The sequence below is a fragment of the Vidua chalybeata genome, chromosome 2 (genome assembly GCF_026979565.1).
Source record: "Vidua chalybeata isolate OUT-0048 chromosome 2, bVidCha1 merged haplotype, whole genome shotgun sequence".
NCBI lineage: Eukaryota > Metazoa > Chordata > Aves > Passeriformes > Viduidae > Vidua > Vidua chalybeata.
Genome location: NC_071531.1, coordinates 92,170,639 through 92,189,906, shown reverse-complemented (window position 1 = coordinate 92,189,906; position 19,268 = coordinate 92,170,639). Strand labels below are relative to the sequence as shown.

Sequence of the window (19,268 nt, the reverse complement as noted above, 5' to 3'; positions counted from 1 at the left end):
GCTTTCCTGCTCTGAGCGCTCTCAGTGCTGCTGGCTGGGGACCCGTGGTGGTCTGGGTCAGGCCCCGCACAGACCGGTCTGCCCCGCGGCTCCTTCTCCCCAAGGAAGGTGGGGAGAGGACTCTCGGGCCCCTGGGGCACAGACAGCGCTTTGGGCACTCCGAGCATCGCGCCGGGCAGACGGGAACGGCTGTAAATGGCCCCCGCCCGACCTGGCACCCGGCTCGGAAGACGGTGGCGGGACGTGCCGCTGTCGAAGTTTTCCTGCGGAGCAGGAGAGGGTCTCCGCAACACCGGGACCCCACCGCTCAGCATTTCATCCAGGAATCGCAAGTCCGCTTCATCCCCTGCCTAGAGGAGCCCGGCGACGTGCGAGCGACGAGTCCCGCAGCCCGCCCCGGCAGCGCTGCGGCCGCGGCGGCTGGAAGCAGCCCAGAGCCGGGCTCCGGCACGACGGCACGGCCGGGCTCCCTGGGGGCCGGGGGTGTCCGGGACTGGGAGACCCGCGGGGCAGCGACACCGTGCCCGCCGAGCGGGCGGGGGACGCGTCCCGGGGAGGGCGTGCTCCCGGCGGAGGATGTGGGCGGGGGGGCGGAGGGGTGCGCGGCGAGGGGTGGAGAAGTTATAAATCAGCGAGGCTGGGGCTGGCGGGTATCTGATGCCCGCGGGAGGTGAAGCTGGCAGGGCGGCCCGCAGCGGATACTCCGTTTCCGCAGGTCGGGCCGGGCCGGGGCGGGCGGGTAGGACTCGGGGGCTGCTGGATGCGGATTCCGCGCCTCGCTTTGCCGTTATCTCCTCCACCGCGGGAAGCGGCCGGCACCGAGGAGAGCCCGTCGGAGCCCAGCCGGCGCCTCTGCCCCTGCCTCGCTGCTGTCGGCAGGGAAAAAGCCCTGCGCTCCCGCAGGCAGGACCATGCCCCGCCAGCTGCTCCCGGGGACCGTGCTGCTGGGAGCCGCCCTCCTGCTCGCAGGTAAGGGACCGCTGGTACGCGCTGCCCCAGTCAGACCCCGTTCTGCGCCGAGCTCTCCGCGACGGGCCCCCAGTGATGTGCCTCGTCTGCTGCACCTCCCGCGCCCCTGACCGGTCCCGCCACACCCCGCTTGTCGGCTGGAGCCGTCAGGCACCTGCCTCTCCTTCGCCCTTGTCCTCTGAGCAGGGCCGGGGAAGTGATCCCTGCTTTCCAGGGAGTGGAGAAACGCCGCATCCCCGAGCTGTCGTTATGCTCCGGATCCCCATCGGCGTGCCCGGGGAGCAGCTCCCCAGACGGTCCGGCGGTGCGGAGCCGTGGTGCCTCTCCTCCTCCATCAAGGCAGTGGTGGCGTGGAGGCCAGTCTCTCCCAGGCACAGGGCACCGCCGTACATCATCGGGAGTTGTCCGAACCGGTGCATCACGGAACGAGAGCATGTCTTGGCTGCAGGGCACGCTTCTTTCCTCCGCACTTTGTTTTTAAGTGTCCCAGCTCTGCCCGTGAAGCGGCAAAGTTGTACCTTTTCTTCGCAAAAATCGAGGTCCTGCTGCCTCCCGCCCGAGCAGGTCGGCGGAGTAACCCGTGGCATTCCCTGTGGGGCTGGCTGCCGGGTCTTACTGGAGAGTGGGATGGAGCTGCTCTCCGGCGCCTGCATCCCGCATTGATGGGGATGGATCATTGCAGATTTGTTGTTCTTAACTGAGTTTTATTTTACTTTGAGACAAGAGCCAGTCCCCGTGGGCTGGAGCGCCGCGGTGGGCAGTGTGTCCCAGCGTTGTGTGGCAGGTCACCTGAGAACAGGGGTGCGTAGTGGCCGGGCAAAGGCCGGTCCCGTGTGGGCTCGTCGCTCGGCAGGGCCGGTAACCTGCGGGGATGCCCCGCGGAGAGGGGCGGATCGGCGCTCCCGCAGCCTGCCCGCGCACGGGCTCCGCGTGTCCCGCCCCGGGGCAGCGCGCACGGCCGCGGGCCGCTCCCGCGGGGACGGCGCTGGGCAGAAAGGGGCCGTCGGCCGGCGGGGAGCGAGAACAAACCCCGGGTGGGGAAGCGAAAAGCCGAGCTCCCCGCGGAACAGCCGTCGAGGCCAGCGTTCCTGCGGTCAGCGGCGCACCCGCCCGGCCACACTGCCCCTCGCGAGTGGCCGGGGGCTCGCTGTGCTCCGCGCCGCTGAGCCCAGGGGAGCCGTCCCGCTGCCTGAGGCTGCCCGGGAGGAGAGCTGGCGGGGCTGCTCCGACGAGACGTTTTCCTGCTCGGGAAGTGCTGATTCATCAGCTTTGATACAGATATATAGGTATTCTACTTTTTTCCTTTCTCTTTTCCCCAGGAAAGTGCTAATTTCCCCACATTATTTGTCTCTGCCTAGGAGGTTCTTATGCCCAAGATGAAATAGGCACAGGCATGGGACACCCACCCTGGATACAGGAAATGTGGATTCAGATCCTTGCCAGGCTTCCTTCACAGCTTGAGTCTGAACTTCAGCGTCCTGCTCCTGCATGGGCTCCTGCAGTGACCAGCTCCGCTAGGGGACTGGCTTCCTCCTTCCTGTCGGAAAGGTTTTCCATTGTGCAGATCATGGCAAGCCCACTGCCCAGGGAGAGGGTGGACTCTCTGAGCCAGGGGCGGTGAAAGAGACCCTGGTTCACCTTCCTGTTCATGTGCACCCTAGACCAATCCCAGTGGGAAAAGCTTGGCTTGCTTAGGGGACAAGCAGGGGCTCTGGGTACTGGGGACAAACATCCCAATGTCTGGCTCAAGTGCTGTAGGCGTTAGAAAGTTTCTTCTCTAGTTTGGCTGGGTGCCCTTACAACCATTTTGCTGGAAGTTCATATCTTCCTCATGTACAAGAGATTGTACTCAAATCAGAATTTAAATGTTTTCAGACTCATTGGCTTTCTTGGGTTTTTTGTTTGTTTCCTAGAAAAGCATTCTTGCTCAGCTTTGTTTGGACATCTTAAATAGGTTGATCATGCTTCTTCTGGACCACTGGCAGAACTCTTCATAGTTGCATTTGCATGGAGAGTTTGAAAGTTATTGTTGAAGTGGTGGGATGTTTTGTACCATACATCTCTCTGTGCTTTTCCTCCTATTTCACCCTCCTTCACTGCTTATTTACCTACATTTCTTACTCAGGCTGCCCAGCACTTTCCATTTCCAGTGCTCTTGATGAAATTCAATTAATCACTGGTCCCCTCTTGTAATTCAATCTCTGCAGGTGCCTGCTGAGCTTCCATTTACTGACAGGTTCTAGGGGAGATTCTCAGAAATAGTCAGTGGTTCAGAAAGAACGTAAAAAGACCTCCACAAGGAGGAGACAGAAGGAGGTCTTTCAGCCCATATAAGTCTACTTAATAATTTAAAATTACCCAAAGCACCATGCAGCCTACAAGCTTTGAGAGTACCCATTTGAAAAATAAGATTAAGGAAATTAAATTCATTTGACATGTGAGTGTTGGGCACTTCAGCTCTCTTGTGCACACACATATTTTGTTAACTTGGGAAAGAACAGTACTTTTTTTTCTGGGTTTTGCATAGAAATCACATATGTTTTCTTTATATCTTATAATTATTTATTCCACAAATTGTATTGCATATGCTTGCTAATGATTATGCGCATAACAGTCAACATGAATATGTGGTTGCTGTATTCAGCTCAATCTCCCAGTCCTCAACTTTATTACCATAATTATAATTATTACTATAGTATTGCTATCATTTTAATCACTAGCATTTGGGATTGTGAAGGACTGTGTTTAAACCCTGGAAACATCAGACTCTGCAGCCTGGATCAAGGCATATGAGCTATGTTTCCAGAAACATAAACTGATGGCTTAGCTGTATTTCCGGCTTTCCACACAGAAGTGGAATCTCACAATTTGCAGTTAGAAGGAGGTAGACTCTACTACAGTCTTATCTGTGAACAGCACTATATGATCTCACTTTTATTTCAGTTGCAACTAGAACATCAAAATCCCCAATGGACTTTTCAACTTCATGGCCAGCTGGAAAAAGTGAAGGAAGAAATTCCAGGTCAAATCTAATCAGTGCTGAGGTTAATTTCTTGCAATGACTAACCTGACTTCTCTGAAAGTGCTGTTCAGATGGAAGTTCATATATTAAGGTTTCAATTTGATTTGAGTACTTGCTGAAGCAATGACACAGATGGAATGGTCCGATTTGGGATAAGGGCTGGAGTTATTAACAAAGTTGAGAAAAACTGGCTTTCCCACTTCTTCATAGAAACAGGGCTCCCTAAAAAATTCTGAACTGTAGTCACATAAAGGAGAAGAGTTAGAAACTGTAATATAACAGGGATTTAAAAAAATGTATGGCATGTATGGGGTTAAAGCATCAAACTTTCTGACATAGTTAAAGAAAATCACTTACACAGCTAACTGATGTTTTACCAGACAGATGTTTTGCCCATGTGCTCCACACAAAGCTAGATTTCATTATCTTACAGCTGGTGTAAATCTGGTGCAACTCCTTTGGGCTGGGTAGCATCTTCTAGATTACACTTTGTGTTGGATGAAATCAGGACTTGGCATGTGCTGTAGTAAAGATCTTCATATCCAGAAGCACCCAATATATCTAGAACCCTAAAACCTTGCCTTTGAGGAGATTTGAGAGGCTTTTTGGTGGTGTTTGGAGGTTTTTTTTGCATCCAAACAATGACAAACAAGCTGTCTATTTTTTGTCAGATGATTCAAAGTCTGAAACCAATAGCCTTCCACACTGTGTGGGTATATAGGACAAAAGGAAATTGTCCAGCTTTGCAGGACAGTTGATAAGTCCTTACACTTTTATGTGGTTTGGAAACTCCCAGCACTTTGTTTATCACCTTGCTAGTTTCCATGTCCAACTAAGATTGGGAAAGGAGGAATCTCGGCAGAAGCAGATGAGGGTTAAGGTTTGGTGTTTCAGAAATCTGTGTCCAGAGGGGCTGTGATGGGACTTCAGTGGCAAAATTGTTCCTTTGAATCCCCCAGAGTCAGGGTTTGAGACATCCCGCTGCAGGCCCAGAGGGAATGGAAAGCAATACTGCTGCAAGAGTAGGTTTTGCATGAAATGTCCAATCACAGTCACCTCTGCTCTTGCAGACAAGTCTCTCCTGATGGTGTGAGACCTTCAAGGAGCAAACTGCTCCCTCCATGACATGCTTCATCTTTAGATCTCATCCCTGCACCCAGTAGTGTCTTTTTTTCCCCTTTATCAATATTTGTGAGAATGTAGAGAAACATTTCTGTACATTTTTGTGCATGAATTCTACCCACAGACAGAACCAGGCTCTTCTCTCTTTGCCCTTGTGATGCATCCTCACTGCATATATTCCTGCAACTGGGAAGCAACCTTTCCCAAGCATCCTCAGCTGGAAATGGTCGGACTTCTTGATGCATCATGGGAAACTGCTTATCCTAAAATTGATCCAGTGATTGTCAGGGAGGTACCCACACAGTTTTTTCTTACTGAGATGCAGAAGTTCAATTTCATTCTCCTATGGTTGGAGATCAGTACTGCATAAATCCTGATGCTTAAAAGAAAGAACTGTGCTGCAAGTAGGAGTTGGAAAGTGAAAATGCAGTCATTAGTGCTCACTCCAGATCCAGGCATAGCTTAATATCATGCCTTTGTGACCAGCATGATGAGCTCATGATGGAACTAAGTAAAATGCTAACAGATTGAGAAACCAACAACAAGGGCAAAGAGATTTGAAAGTATAGATTTCAGAGGTACTTTTGTCTGAAACTTAAGTCTTGAGCCATTAAGATGCATGGAGAAATTTGGACAGGGAATGTGGACTGTTTCTTCTGCATTAAGATATGTTTGCATTTGGGGTGTTTCTTGTGTGGCACAATGAGTGTAGATGTACCAGACTAAAGATGAAGAGGAGGATGATTTATCTTGTGGTGCATCAGTGTATTCAAGACCATTATAGATGTTTATGCAATAGTTAATAGATTCATTAAGCATCTTTCTCAGACTTTGGTTTGTCTTGTGTTAATGCTGAAGCCAAAGGTTCATGTTCATGGTGAGCTGGTTTTACTCTCTCTGTTGTTTTTCCCTCAAATCACAGTTGATTTTTCATTACTGAAATCCATGTCCACAATGTTGTTACCCCAGTAACATATTTAGAGCATAATTCAGTGAGATGTTGTTGACACTGATTTCTCCTGGCATGACTTTTCTGGGTGGTGGGGCTGCTTTTCCAGCAGTCACTGGTATGTGGCACTAAGCACTTGAACTTCTTTTTCAGTTGTATTCCTTCTTTTGGAGTTATGGCCTTGAGACAAGGTTCTCTTTGCTGTTGGAGCAGCTGAAGGATGGGCAAGGGATTAGAGGGTAGTTGCTTCTAGGATTTCAGTGGGTTGAAGATGCTGTGGCAATGCGGTGCCATTATTCCTACTCCAGGGCTGGAAGTGGGTGAAGCAGGCAGGGCACAGTGGTCCTTGAGAGCCAGGGACCTGTGAGCAGATGTCTCTGCTCCTCAGATGTTCTCTCAGGAAGCCAGTGCTCTGGGAACAGACCCCCTGCTTAGTGCGTGGGGTGCGAAAAGGGATGAGTGCGAGGGCATTTCATGAGAGGAATTTCACAATTTCACATAGCTCACTTAAGCGTCCTTCCTGTGGGATTCTTCCTTGACACAGAGTGAAGGAATTCACCCCTTTTGTTCCCATTGTCATTCCTCTATGGAAAAACCTCTCATCAGGATCACCATATACTAATGTTAACAGAAGCGTGAGAGTTGCCATCCTGGATCAGACAAGGGCTTTTTTAGCTTTATGTCATGTTTTTAGTGGTGTCCAGCATCTCATCTTCAGGAAAGGTTCATGAAGCCTTGCAGGAAGCAGTTATCTGATAAAATTCTTAAGAGGGATTTTTTTGTTTTGTTTTGTTTTGTAGTATGATCTAAAATTGAATAGTATTTCATAAGAAACCATGGGATTGAGGGGCAAGGAAAGTAAAATTTAGTTGTAGTCTATGTTTATGCAAGTGATATTACATAGTGGAAATAAGTCACATTAAACTATATAAGGCAGAACTTTTTTGTTCTGTTGTGCTGGAAGTGTTTGGGGCACCTTTCTTTGTCTCATGCAGTGCTGCAATTGACAATCATCCTAATCTATCTTGTAAGCATGAATAATTGTCATTTCCCAATGTAATTGAGCCATAAGCAATCTTGCCAGAAGATTTCTGCATGTGCATCTACCTCCTTAGACTGGGTACTTTAGATGTTATTTAACAGCAAAGTGGGTTTTGCTCCTAAGACATTGCCAGAGATTCCTCTATGCAGACTGTTCCAGTTCTTCTCACCTCTCTATTTTAAATTGTTGTGCTGCATTATTTACTTGCTCTTGTTTTAAACCCAGGGGCTTTACTTATAGCTCTGCTTTATAGGTTTAAGTGGGGTGGATAGAAAGTTGGTTCCTGACTTTTCTTTTTGTCTTGGAGCACTACAGGACAGTTCAGCTGTAACAATGGAAATAATAACCAGCAGCCTTCAGCAAAGTGTAACTCCTTCAACTTTGCTTTACATTTTCTTTTAATAGTTCCTAATTTGTTTCTGTGCTTTACAGCTTAGTGATTACTACAGCCTCAGATGAATTTGACAGGTCTGTGTTGCTGGCTGAGCAGGTAGATTGCTGGCAGGTAGGCAGTTTGCCTGTCTTTATGAAAGTCTTCCAATTCAGTTTTATATTGCTTCACTTGTCCTGCCAAGTAGTCTGTTACAAATTTTAAGTGTCACACTGGTGAATAAATTTAGTTTGGCCAAGAAAATCTACACCTTTACTCTAAATGCCTAGGAATTCTAAATTGTTTTTGTGTCAATTTTAGTGTACTTGCTTTCTCTTTATACCATATCAATACTTTTCTATTCACTTATTAATGGGATAAACTTTTCTGAAGAATATTGAACTGCTCATTATATACTAGGTTCTGTCACGGTGAAATTAGAGCAGAGGCACCATGGTTGCTGACACATGTCAGCAGGTAGATTTAATGACTCACAGGCATAGTCTGGATGGGGCTCTCTACACTGTGTGAGCAGCACAGGCTGAATCATGTGTGGAGGCATGAAAAGGCACTCCTGGGTGAGTGCCGCTGGCTGATCACATGGCGTCCCTTTGGCTGGGCAGATGACAGAGTCACAACCACTCCTCATCTGAATGGCCTGAGCAGGATCTCCATGCAGGGGCCAGGACAGGCACACCAAGGTGGGGAGGGGTATGAGAGCCACGTGGATTTGTGCTGAATGTGGCTGTGAAAGTGTTGCTATAGGCTAGCTCTGGTGTTACCAGCCTCAGCTGACCTGTTTTGTTTTTAAGCTGGGCATTTACTCCGTTGGAGTGAAGACCAGACTAAGGTGGACACAACTGTGGTATTTCTCTTCTTGTCTCAATGCACATCACATGTATGTGTGTCTTTTGCCTTCTGGGTGTGGTTTACCAAAGTGGTCCCACGAGGCTTCATAATGGAGGTGTTAGACTGTGCATTTGGATATCCATTTTCAATTCCATGTCCTCAGTGGGAAAGAAAATGTTTGCACTTATGGCTGGTTTTATTTCTTCTCTGTAAATATGTCCTCCTTATATAGTTGATTAAAAGAGCATTTTTGTTAGGCTAGATATTGGCTAAGAGGCTTATTTCAGATCCTATATTTCTAGAGATAGTTAAACTTGATGGATACAACAGGAAACCAAAATTATTTTTCTCTCAGATCTTTGTCTGTTAAATATTGAAATTTATTTTTCATTGGTATTATATAAAGTGCCTATGCTCATGCATGGAAGTTACCTGGTGAGTTTAGGGCAAACAAGGCACAACCTTTTGATGAACTGGTGAAGCAAGGGCCTTCAAGTGGGTCTTGTGGGGCACAAAACATGGAACTGCATGGCCCTGGTTGCCCAGGTATGATGGGAAATGTCAATGATTTCAATTGGTAATAACTGGAATGAGATTTATGTCAAATAACCAGCTGAGGTTTCAGTTTGTTTAATTTCTACATCTAATTTTTTAAATGAACAACCCCTCCCCGCTCTTTGTTAGAAAGACTTCACCACAAATGTCTATAAAACCAACCTGACCTAACTAGGGCAAGTGTTGACAAAACATTTGACAGTTATTGGGGAAATATATATTTGTTTACATTTGCAGCTATTTGCTATATTGGCATGACAGTGTCTACTGCTCACAAGTGTTAATGAAGAACAGAACTATTGCATTATTTTTAGCAACTGGATATTTTGCTTTGGCTCTATAACATTTAGTCTTACATCAGTTTGTATAGTCATCTAGGAACAGCAAATTCATAGAGAATAAATAAATTATAACTTGCTCTGAGATCTAGAACTAAAAAGGAAGGGACACACTTGTTCAAATACCTTTCTATGCCTATGAAGGCCTCTTTTGGGCAGTTACACATCATTTTCCCTACTGGCTGATTTTAATTCCACAGCACAGAGTCATGGACAAGGCTTTTAGTCTGCCCAGAGATAATTTAACCTACTGTTACCAACCTTATGCTATTCAGATTCTACTATGGTATTATAAAGCATTCCAGCTTTACCATCCACTAACCTTTTTTTTTTTTTTTTTTTGCTGACTCTTATGTCCTAATTGTACTTTAAATTCTTACATTATAATTGAGATTGATGAAACGTAAGCCTTTGATCCAGAAATCACTTGGCATGTGTTGCAATGGAATATCTCTTTTGGACCTGAAAGGGATGAACCAATGAACTGGTAATTTTAGTGCCTCTGTGTGTACATAGTAAGTAAATAACATCCAATAGTTTTCTTGGTCTTGAATGCAAAAGAAAGGAAAGTTTCAGTCACCACAGGGATATGTGCAAGTGATGGCTCTGTTAAGAAGTGATACAGCTTGAGCTGTTGCTTCTACCCTGAGTGGGTTTCTGTCTGCTAGCTGTGTACACATGGTGCCTCTCTTTGCACAGGAACCAAGAGGAAACAAGTACAAAACTACCTCTGAGTCCAGGGACCCGTATCTATTAACACTTGTAAATCCCCATGGTGCTTAATTGGCATGCAGATTTCTGCTTCAATAGAAATAGTGGTTACATTTTGCTGCTTCAGATCATGAGTTTGCTCATCTGCCCCATTGTCAATGTCAGCTTGGGACAAAGTCACACCTCCTTGCTCTCTCACAGTTAGGCTGCCCTAGTTTCTCTTCTGCAGGCTTCAGCTGTGAAGTTTGGATTTACTTCAGAGAAATGCTGTGAAATTAGATGACTGAATTTCCTTTAGAATGGGGACTTAGATGGCATCTGAAAGACCTGAAAATACCACTTTGAGTCTCAGGATGGCTCATGGTTTGGCACTGTAGGTCTTTTCTGGAGCCTGTTTCTAAGTACAGGCAATGGAGAGGGTGCTTTTACCCCTAGGAGCAGGAACCAGGCTGTGTTGACTTCTTTACCTGTACTTGAGCATCAGAAACCCAGGTGACAGATGAGATGGGAGCTATTGATGCTATGGGGACAGAAGGGTGTCTCCTTCCAGCAGCAGTTCTTCCTAGCCACCAGCACTCACAGAAGCAGAAAGCTTCATTATCTAGGGTGGTCCCTTCTCCCTCTAGTCCTGCAGCAGAACCAGGCCAGACAGTTACACATCGAACAGGAAAACAAAATTTTCTTTTCTGTTCACCACACAAGTTTTAAAACAATTCTCCCTAAAAGTTCTCCTGTCTTTATAAATGCAAGTATTAATGCTGAAGAGAGACTCAGTGTTGATTAAACTAGAAGGACCTGTAGGTCTAGACTTCTTCATATGGTCAGATGTAAATTGAAACTTTAAGTGGCTCTTAAGAGTTGATCATGAGTTTTTCTTCTTTATATATACCTTTTTCTTTTTTAATAGAGTGAATTGGTGTAATGATGTAATTGCAATTATTATGGGTAGGTACAACTGTTTGACAAAAAAAATATTTATATTTACTTACAGAATGGATTGAAGAACCTTGTAAAGAAATGGTAATACAATAGCTTGTCAGGAATAGCTCTGAAAAAAATAAAACTACTGATATCCCAGGTTTCCTTACAGAATGGAATAAACCCATATACTCCATTTGAGGTTAGCTAGAGGCCATGCTCTGGTTAAAGTGCTGCTGCAAGGCAGAGTCAGCTCATTTTCACTGGAAATGCACTAAATGTCAACCCACTGGGTATTGTCGTGTTCCTTTACCTTTTGTCTGGATTCTGCAATTGCTTATTAGTTGTACACATGTGGGCATTCCGATTCCCTTCAGTGGATTGACTCATAGGGAAGTGCTCAGAAGCAAGAGTAAAGTCCTGGGATGCACCTGAACTGAATGACAGATGTTTTAAGCAGCACAGAGAGGTGGAGACCCTGTTAAGAAATAACTTGCCCTCTCTTTGTAGAGTGTCCTCTACAAAGTACATTTTAGCTGAATGTTTGAATCAGCAGGAAATTATATTTGATGGTAAAACCCTCAAATACTCAGTTATGTTTCACAAGGGGTAAAACGTGCAAATCCAACAGTGACTGAAACAATTACTTCATGATGGATAACTTCATTGCCCACAGATGGCACTTTAAACCCAGAAGGTCAGATTCTTTGTACACACTGAAGTTGCAAAGATAAACTGATCATTCTCCTCAACCTCTCATTGTGCAGGTGAAAAAAAGACTAGTCAACATGTTGATGATAACATGAGTGGCTGGAAGACAGCCACAGCCCCAAATTATGGAAAAGATGTTAGGAAGTCATCAAACCTGTTAACTTAAAGGAAATTTATAATAACTTCTAATATTTTAATTTTAAAATTTTGATCTTAAAACCAGCTTTTGGATTTCCTTTCTTTAGTCAAAGGTAGCAGAAATTCTCTGAGTATGAAAAGAAATTTAAAAGTAGAAGCTGGGAAAATTGGAATGGGAATAATAACCCAGATGATGGTCCCAATTTTGAGTTCAGCCAATCTATCATTTTTAAGGGAATCCAAGATTTAGCAGAAATCAGTGGAAGGTTCATCATGTGTACATGGTTACTCATTTGTCTGTAGAAGTGGACACATATCATATTGGAAAAATACATGCATGTTCATTTATTTTATCTTTCTATCATGACTTGTGATCAGAGGGGTTTTTGGTTATCAGTAGTTCATATTTTTCTTTACTTGATTCAGAAGAGGATCAGCTTTTTCTGCAGGGCAGAAGTTAATGGAAGAAAACTTTCTTTCTTTTTTTTTTTCCCTTGAAAATCACAGATTACTCTCTGCTTTCATAAAAAAAAATATTTGTCCTCCCCTTACTTTACCTAGAACGGCTAACTTTTGCAATCTAAATTAACATTTGCTCATTAATTAAGCAACCCCATCGACTGACTTGCACATGCATCTAATAAGCCTTCCATAACAAACAAAATGGGTCCGAAAAAATCACCCCTTTCCCCATGGAAGGAGATTCCTCAGTTATCAGGATTAATTAGTTCTCTTGTTGTCACATGAAAAGAAGCTGCACCCCTCAATGTAGGTCAGTGTGAGGGTAGGCTGCTGATGGTCGCTTAGTGACAGGCACAATGATAAGTGAATGTGTCCTGTTGAGCCATGACCCTTCAGAAAAGACAGTGTCAAGTAAAATGCCCACAGAAGGTACATAGAAGGCATAATCTGCTTCTAAATATTGACAGTAGGAATTTCCCTGCTATTCTCCTTCCTTTTTCTTTCCTGGTAAACACGTCAAACTCTATTGCATTTGTACTCTGCATTGGTTTTGAAGCATTTAAAAATGTAAGGAAGCTAATGACCCATGAATAGATAGGATGTCAAATAAAGCTATTTTTCTTCAAGACATAGCATCTTGCTGGTAAAAGCATTGTGTCCCATACTTGTAAAAAGCAACAATATTGGCTTGAAATAGGACTTCAGCTTTTTGTTAGTGAAAAACTAAATAAATTAATATATAACCTGACTTGTATCTCTTGCCAAATGCACTGACATTAAGTCTTGAATGTGAATAATACAATTAACTACTGGAGTTAAGTGCCTAAAATCTACTTGAAATCAATGATGAAATGCTGGCTTGTGTCAATGGGAGCAGAGTTATACAAACACTAAGCACTCCTTAAGATCCCACACACAATATTTATAAATACTGTGCTGTCTTTTAGATATATGTAAAATGTGTAAAAGGGCAAAAGCTTGAATATGTGTCCAGTATATTTGGGGTTCTTTTTTGCCTACAAGATGGGGTGAAAAGGTAGATGGTTTTGTTATTTTTTTTCTTTGATTTTAGTAACTCTGAGGCAGATCTGACATACAGGCTTCCAGGCTGACTTGTTTCATATGCTTCATTTAAGTTAGAGCTTAAGGTTTTCACGTCTTTGTTTGTATCACTGTAAAGTTATGAAGAGAAAAACCTTGTAACATTTATGATGGTTTCTTGCTCATCACCTTTGGCAGACCTTGAAAACAGCAGCAGCCCACATTCCCAGGGCTGGTCTCAGCATGGGTCAGGTGTGGGCATGATGCTGCAGGACTGGCTTTGCTCCTGGGCACGGTGCAGTGCCAGTGCCGAGCAAAGCCAAGCCCTCAGCACTGCAGGCATGACCAGGCACTGAAGACTCACTCTCCTGTCTTGCTGTCAATACCTGTCACTCACATGGATTTTTCCACTTTCCCACAAGTTTTACATAGGAAACAACCTACATGTTGCTCTCTAGCAACTAGGTTGAGTGTTGCAGCTTTAGCAGCTGGGCTTTGATCCCGATGGTTTCCTCTGGCAGACCATCACTGATGTTTTTTTCATACATATTGAACTACTTGTAAACACTGTTGCATGCTTTCAGCTTTTCCAGGGCCTCAAATAAGGAGCAGTTCAGGGAAGCTTGAGGTCAACTTTTCCCCGAAGTAAAAATCAAGATTCATGAAGCTGGATATAAACTCTGCCTTCTTGGGAGAGCATCTGACCCTTCAATTCTGGGATGACAAGAGGAATGCAAATGAAATTAGGAAATGTGGGAATTTCACAAAACCATCAGATTGTTTGGCTGGAGGATGTTGACAAACCCTCTCAACCAGAGTGCCTGGGTTGCTCTCCAAGAAGCTGCCTAGGCTGTTGTAACATCTTATCTCAATTTCTCAGTGATTAGCCTCAGAGGCATTGTTTCAGAAAGGTGAATGAGAAGACTCATAGACTGTAAGCATCTATGGGAGACTATCCCATAAAAGCACAGAGCACTCTTTGGGGGAATCAGCCCTTGAAAGTTGAGATTCCTAAAGGCCAGGCATGAGAAATCTATGTTTGCAATGCATATCACATAAAAATTACTTCTTCAAAGATTTGCTACACCTTTATTCTCCCCTCTTTTACCAGCTGCCAGAATATATTAATTTCTAGTTAGAAATATGATTGTGTAGACAAATCACAGAGGAAGTCTGTGTATACATATAGTCTCACCATTCAAATCTATGGTGTTATTTGAGGTGCAGTCCAGAAGACCTCTTTATTCTGAGAAGTTGTTATGCCCTTGCTTGCAGCTTGTGCAAGCGAGCTATAATTTTGTTTATGTCTGTGTTCAAGTGTACCCTTTAAATCTTGTTTTGAATTGGTGCAGATGATAGAATATATTAAAATCTACTGGACCCACATCTTAAGTAAGATACCCAGGGCTAAAAAGAAAACTTCTGAATTTGGAGCAGCCATTGACTTTGATGTGTTTATACATCCAAATTTTAATCACCAATCTCAGCAGGAACTGGTGTCCAAAAGTTCCTTCTCTAGTCAGCAAAAGAGGGAGGTGTTCCTGATGGGTGATATGTAGCCCCAAGAAAGATTCATGTATTTCTACTATGTTCGGTGCATACAGCTCTTCATACTTGGCTGTGGCAGGGACCTCTTGGTAGGACTTAAAATAGCTAAGCTAAAACTGTACTTGACTGAGTTCTAGAAGAAAAATCTGCATTACCCTTTACTATGAGATGGGGTTTCTCCCATAGGTTGACAAGGTTATACTTTCTCTTGGAGTAAAGTGGTTTGGGGTAGTTGCTGTTGCTCTCTCTCAACACTGAAATCTTTACAAATTACACTTGAGTTCCGATCGGACTACAACTGGTTTTCAGCTTCTAACTGTTTTGAAATACAACTTCTGGAACATTTTGCTGTCAATGCAAGGGCAGTGGGATGGATCAAGCAGTGCTTCTTCCCTAAGGCATGTTCTTCTGTCAGCTTGCCATGAAAGCTTTTGTGGCCATAGCCTATTACAGGGCAAAGATAAATCATTATGTCTTTGCAGCCAGCACCTCTTGACCTGATGAGAGGGAAGATCTCATATTTTTCTGGTTTTCTGACCATGGGGCTTTTTCATGGTCTTCTTAAAAAATACCTCCATGTAGACTTTGCAAAGCCCACCTGGATGTTTTCAACTGTCCTAAGCCAGCTCATGTTATACTGACACCAAAGGTTTCACCTATGCCAGAATGGCCTGGCCACAACAACATGCTTGCTTTCTCAAATAAGCAACAAATCTGGTCTGGAAGGTGTCTTGATCTTGTTCTCAAAATTTACTGTAAAGCTCTACCTTTTGACATTACTTTGTTGACAGGAAGCCCACAGCTGGTGAGGGACCATAAGTAAGTGCGCTGTCACCTTCAGTCAGAAAGGGAAGATCCTTAATGCATTTCACTCCTTCCACATCAGTTTCAGCTTTGCAGCAAGTTGTTTGAGTGGGATTTCGGTATCTTAGGAGTCAGTACGTGGCTCTTGCCATGGGAGTGGCTGAATTTACCCTTCCCATTGAAGGGGCTGACATGGCCGTGTTTCCTGAGGAAATGCAGCCATGTGGTGCTGGGGGCACACTTCCTTGGTTAGATGCGGATCCATGAGGTCCTTAAGTTTCTTCATGACATGTTCAGTGAAAAATTTGAGAGCAAAGTCATTGACTGATAGCTTTCAATTCTGTTTTCTTTCCTGAGTAATGCTGCTGGAAGGTTATTTGAGTCCTGAGTCAGGGCAACAGGACTTTGCTCAAAGGAAGAGAGTATGTGTGATGAGAGAGGCACAATTTTCTTTTTTTTTCCTTTCCAGTATAACAGCATAAATGCGAGCGGACTGGAAGCAGAATTATTTGACTTTGTTAATGTTTTGTTTTTTTTCTTTGTTTTTCTAGGATCTAGTTCAGGATCAAAACTAAAAGTTCCTCAGCTGAGTATAAATGGCATACAGCACATTGTTCAAGCTGGCCAGACTTTAAATCTCACCTGCAGGTAACCAACTGAGTTGGATTATGATAATTTGGCAGGGACTTTATACACCTGACACTTTCCTTTTTTTGTAACTGAAATTAGAAAAAAAATTAAACCTTATGTTGTGGGGAAAGGTGGGGAGTGAACTTCAATGGCAATTGTTTAATAGTTCTTTGTTGTTTCTGTTGTTGTTTTTGGAAAACAAGATAAAAGAGAACCCCATAAATAGCCTGATATAATAAAAAAGAAAGCTTGGGAACTGGAGCTATATAATTGCAGCCCAACATAATTGTTTCTGCTTCCTTATCTGTGTTTGCAGGGGGGAAATGGTTCATTCATGGTCTTTGCCTGAAACTCTTAGCAAGGATAGCAAAAGGCTGAAAGTAATTAAATATGCCTGTGGAAGGAATGGGAAGCAGTCCTGCAGCAGTCTGACCTTGAGCAGAACTCAAGCAAGTGACACTGGAAATTATAGCTGCAAATACCCAACAAGTCCAGCAAAAAAGAAGAAGGAATCTACAGTCTATGTATTTATTAACGGTAAGATTAAGTTTTTTTTAACACTTTGTGGTACTTGCTCTGCAATACAGCAAAGTGGAAAAGGAAGGCAGTTCAGCTGTGGCTGCATTTTGAATGACATTTTCAGCCTTGCATAATGTTAATTTGCCAATTAATGTATAAAATCTGCTTTCTCAGAACTTGCAAATACAAATGGTAGTCTTTTATCTGTTAGAAAAAAAATGAAGCAAAAAAACAGACCCAATCCATCCATCTGCCTAGAGAAAACATGAGTCCAGATGGAAGTGGACTACAAGCAAATATGTGAAATAGGTATCAGAAGCCATATCCTACGTGATGGGGTGGGATGTGATTTCTAGGCAGCTGAAGGATGCTAAAGCTGTCTGTCAGATCACAGACTTGCCTCAGAAAATGACTATTTGCATGTGAAGTCGTATTTAAAAATGTCCTCTGTAATCCATGCCACACAGATTGAAAAAATCTAGAATAAATTGAATCAAATTAAATGTAGAGTTGTGTTCAGCAAACAAATATTGTGTAATGTATGGGAAGTGCTGGAATTAGGTCAGTTAGACTATAAAAGAAACTTCTTTCTGATCCTGTTTCCTTCCAGGGTATTAATCAGACACTTCTGAGAAAAGTTGAATTCAATAGACACAACAATAAAAGAACGAATTATTGACACTTTATGGATTTAATTATCACTTTAGTTTTTCCTTATTTTTACAGAGTAAAATTAATAGATTACTGTAGTATTTCAGGACTCACAGATTTTGAAAGCCCATATAACAGAGAATGTGCAACTGGAAGTTTTCCAAATTCTGGGTCTGCTGCATCTAATGAGTTCACATCAGAGTGAATTAGCCTTTGTTTTCATTTTGTGATATGAAGAGTGAGACAGGCGCTGTGGAAAAGCAGAATGAAGTGGACCTCTCACTACACTGATAGAAAATAAGATAGCTCTCCACATTACTGTGTGTTGCTTTATTGAGCACTATTGGCTGTTCATGCTGTTCATCCTACTTTCCTTCATCTGAAATATGCTGCAGAGTGTTTTCATCACCCAGCTCTTTTCATATAATTCTCTGTAAATCCAACAACAGATGCATCCATGGAAGAATAGCTAAAATAGGATATTCATTTAGTGACCAACAGCCTGCAGGCTAGGGAAATGTACAATTTCCTTGGATGCCTTTTGCAAGTTTTCCATCACGGGACCTTCTTGAACCTCCCACCTTGGATATCATCCCTGTCTGAGACCTACCCACAATCCTCTCCACTCACTGCACGAGAAGGACCTCTCTGCTAAACTGAATTTACCATACAAGGGTTGCCTTTTCATTCTCTTGGTCTCTTACCTGTTTGAAGAGTTAATTTTTCTGGATCCTTAATTTTTACAAATGAGAGACACAACCAGTCTTCTACCTATTCACTGCTTCCCAACTTGTATGTGGCTTCCCTGCATCTAAAAGGCACCTTCAATCAGATGACTGTAGTAAACCAAGGTTATCTGCAGAATTCACATGGCGATGGAAGAGAAATGTATCATTGCGGAAATTGTTTTAGGACAGTCCCACGCCAATCCCTGTCCTTCCATCCCCTCTAATCATTTAAAGAAGGCTGCCTAAGTGTCTTGGTTTTGTTGGTTTTTCAAGGACATTCAGTCAAAAATCTTGATGTTACTGTTGAAGAGAAGGCTGGATTTTATAACTCCTCCTACCTTAATTGCTAAAAAAGTAGTAAAATGTTTAAGGAACAAACCTGTAGCAACCTTAGACCACTCTGGCATGTTAATTTTCTGAATTTGACAATCATTTTGATTGAAAACCAATTTCTTAACATTGAAGTGTTAATTGTGTCCCAGGGTAACAAAATCCTCTGTGAAGACTTTCTTTCCTGAGTTTAGTTTTACTTCGCATTAATTTGTGGGTGTTTAGGAAATAAACATTTGTGAAATTTGGGTCCCTCCTAGTTTTGTATTGTTTCCTGTGACAGGACGTTGTGTCAATCCATTTCCCATATTAGCTCCATGTGGATCACCAAGGTGCCTGTTTCCCATGTCTTAGCATGCTGCAGATGAGAACAAATAGTTGCTATTTACAAACACAGAATCTGAATCAGGAAAGTTGATATTGTTTGTACAGGAAGTCATCACTTATTGTTTTAAAAATGTTCTTCATTTCCGTAATTGGAGTGATACTGAATATGAACTGGATTTAAAAAAAAAAATAAATAAAAGACCCAAAGACGAGACCACAATAAACCCAGTAAAGTAGTTTCGTTCAGTGATGAATGTATGCTACAGCAGAAAATTATCTGGAATAGACAAAAACAAGATACAAGGCAATGAGAAGGAGACTGCAAGTCCCATAGGCCCCAGGATGACTTGAAGCATTTCTGAAGTCCTGCTTTTGGGGGTCAAGGAGAAGCAGGCTGGTGACTTGCCTTGGAGGAGCTAGCCCTGACACCACCCTTCTTTCAGCTGGAGAGGTCACTACTGAGTTGCAGAGGGGAGTGAGTTCACAGTGTCTTGGCAACTCTTGACCCCACACGGCTCAGGAATTGAGACATTA

At 43.5% G+C, this 19,268-nt stretch overlaps 1 protein-coding gene across 1 annotated transcript in view; it reads left to right on the top strand.

The window, feature by feature from the left end:
* Positions 1–745: 745 nt before the first annotated feature.
* Positions 746–19,268, top strand: part of FLT1 (fms related receptor tyrosine kinase 1) — a 107,732-nt gene continuing 89,209 nt past the window's right edge. The window contains exons 1-3 of the mRNA XM_053936174.1: positions 746–969; positions 16,101–16,197; positions 16,496–16,716. Of these exons, the coding sequence (XP_053792149.1) occupies positions 912–969; positions 16,101–16,197; positions 16,496–16,716 (376 nt within the window). The 5' untranslated portion in view covers positions 746–911. The remainder of the gene's footprint in view (positions 970–16,100; positions 16,198–16,495; positions 16,717–19,268) is intronic.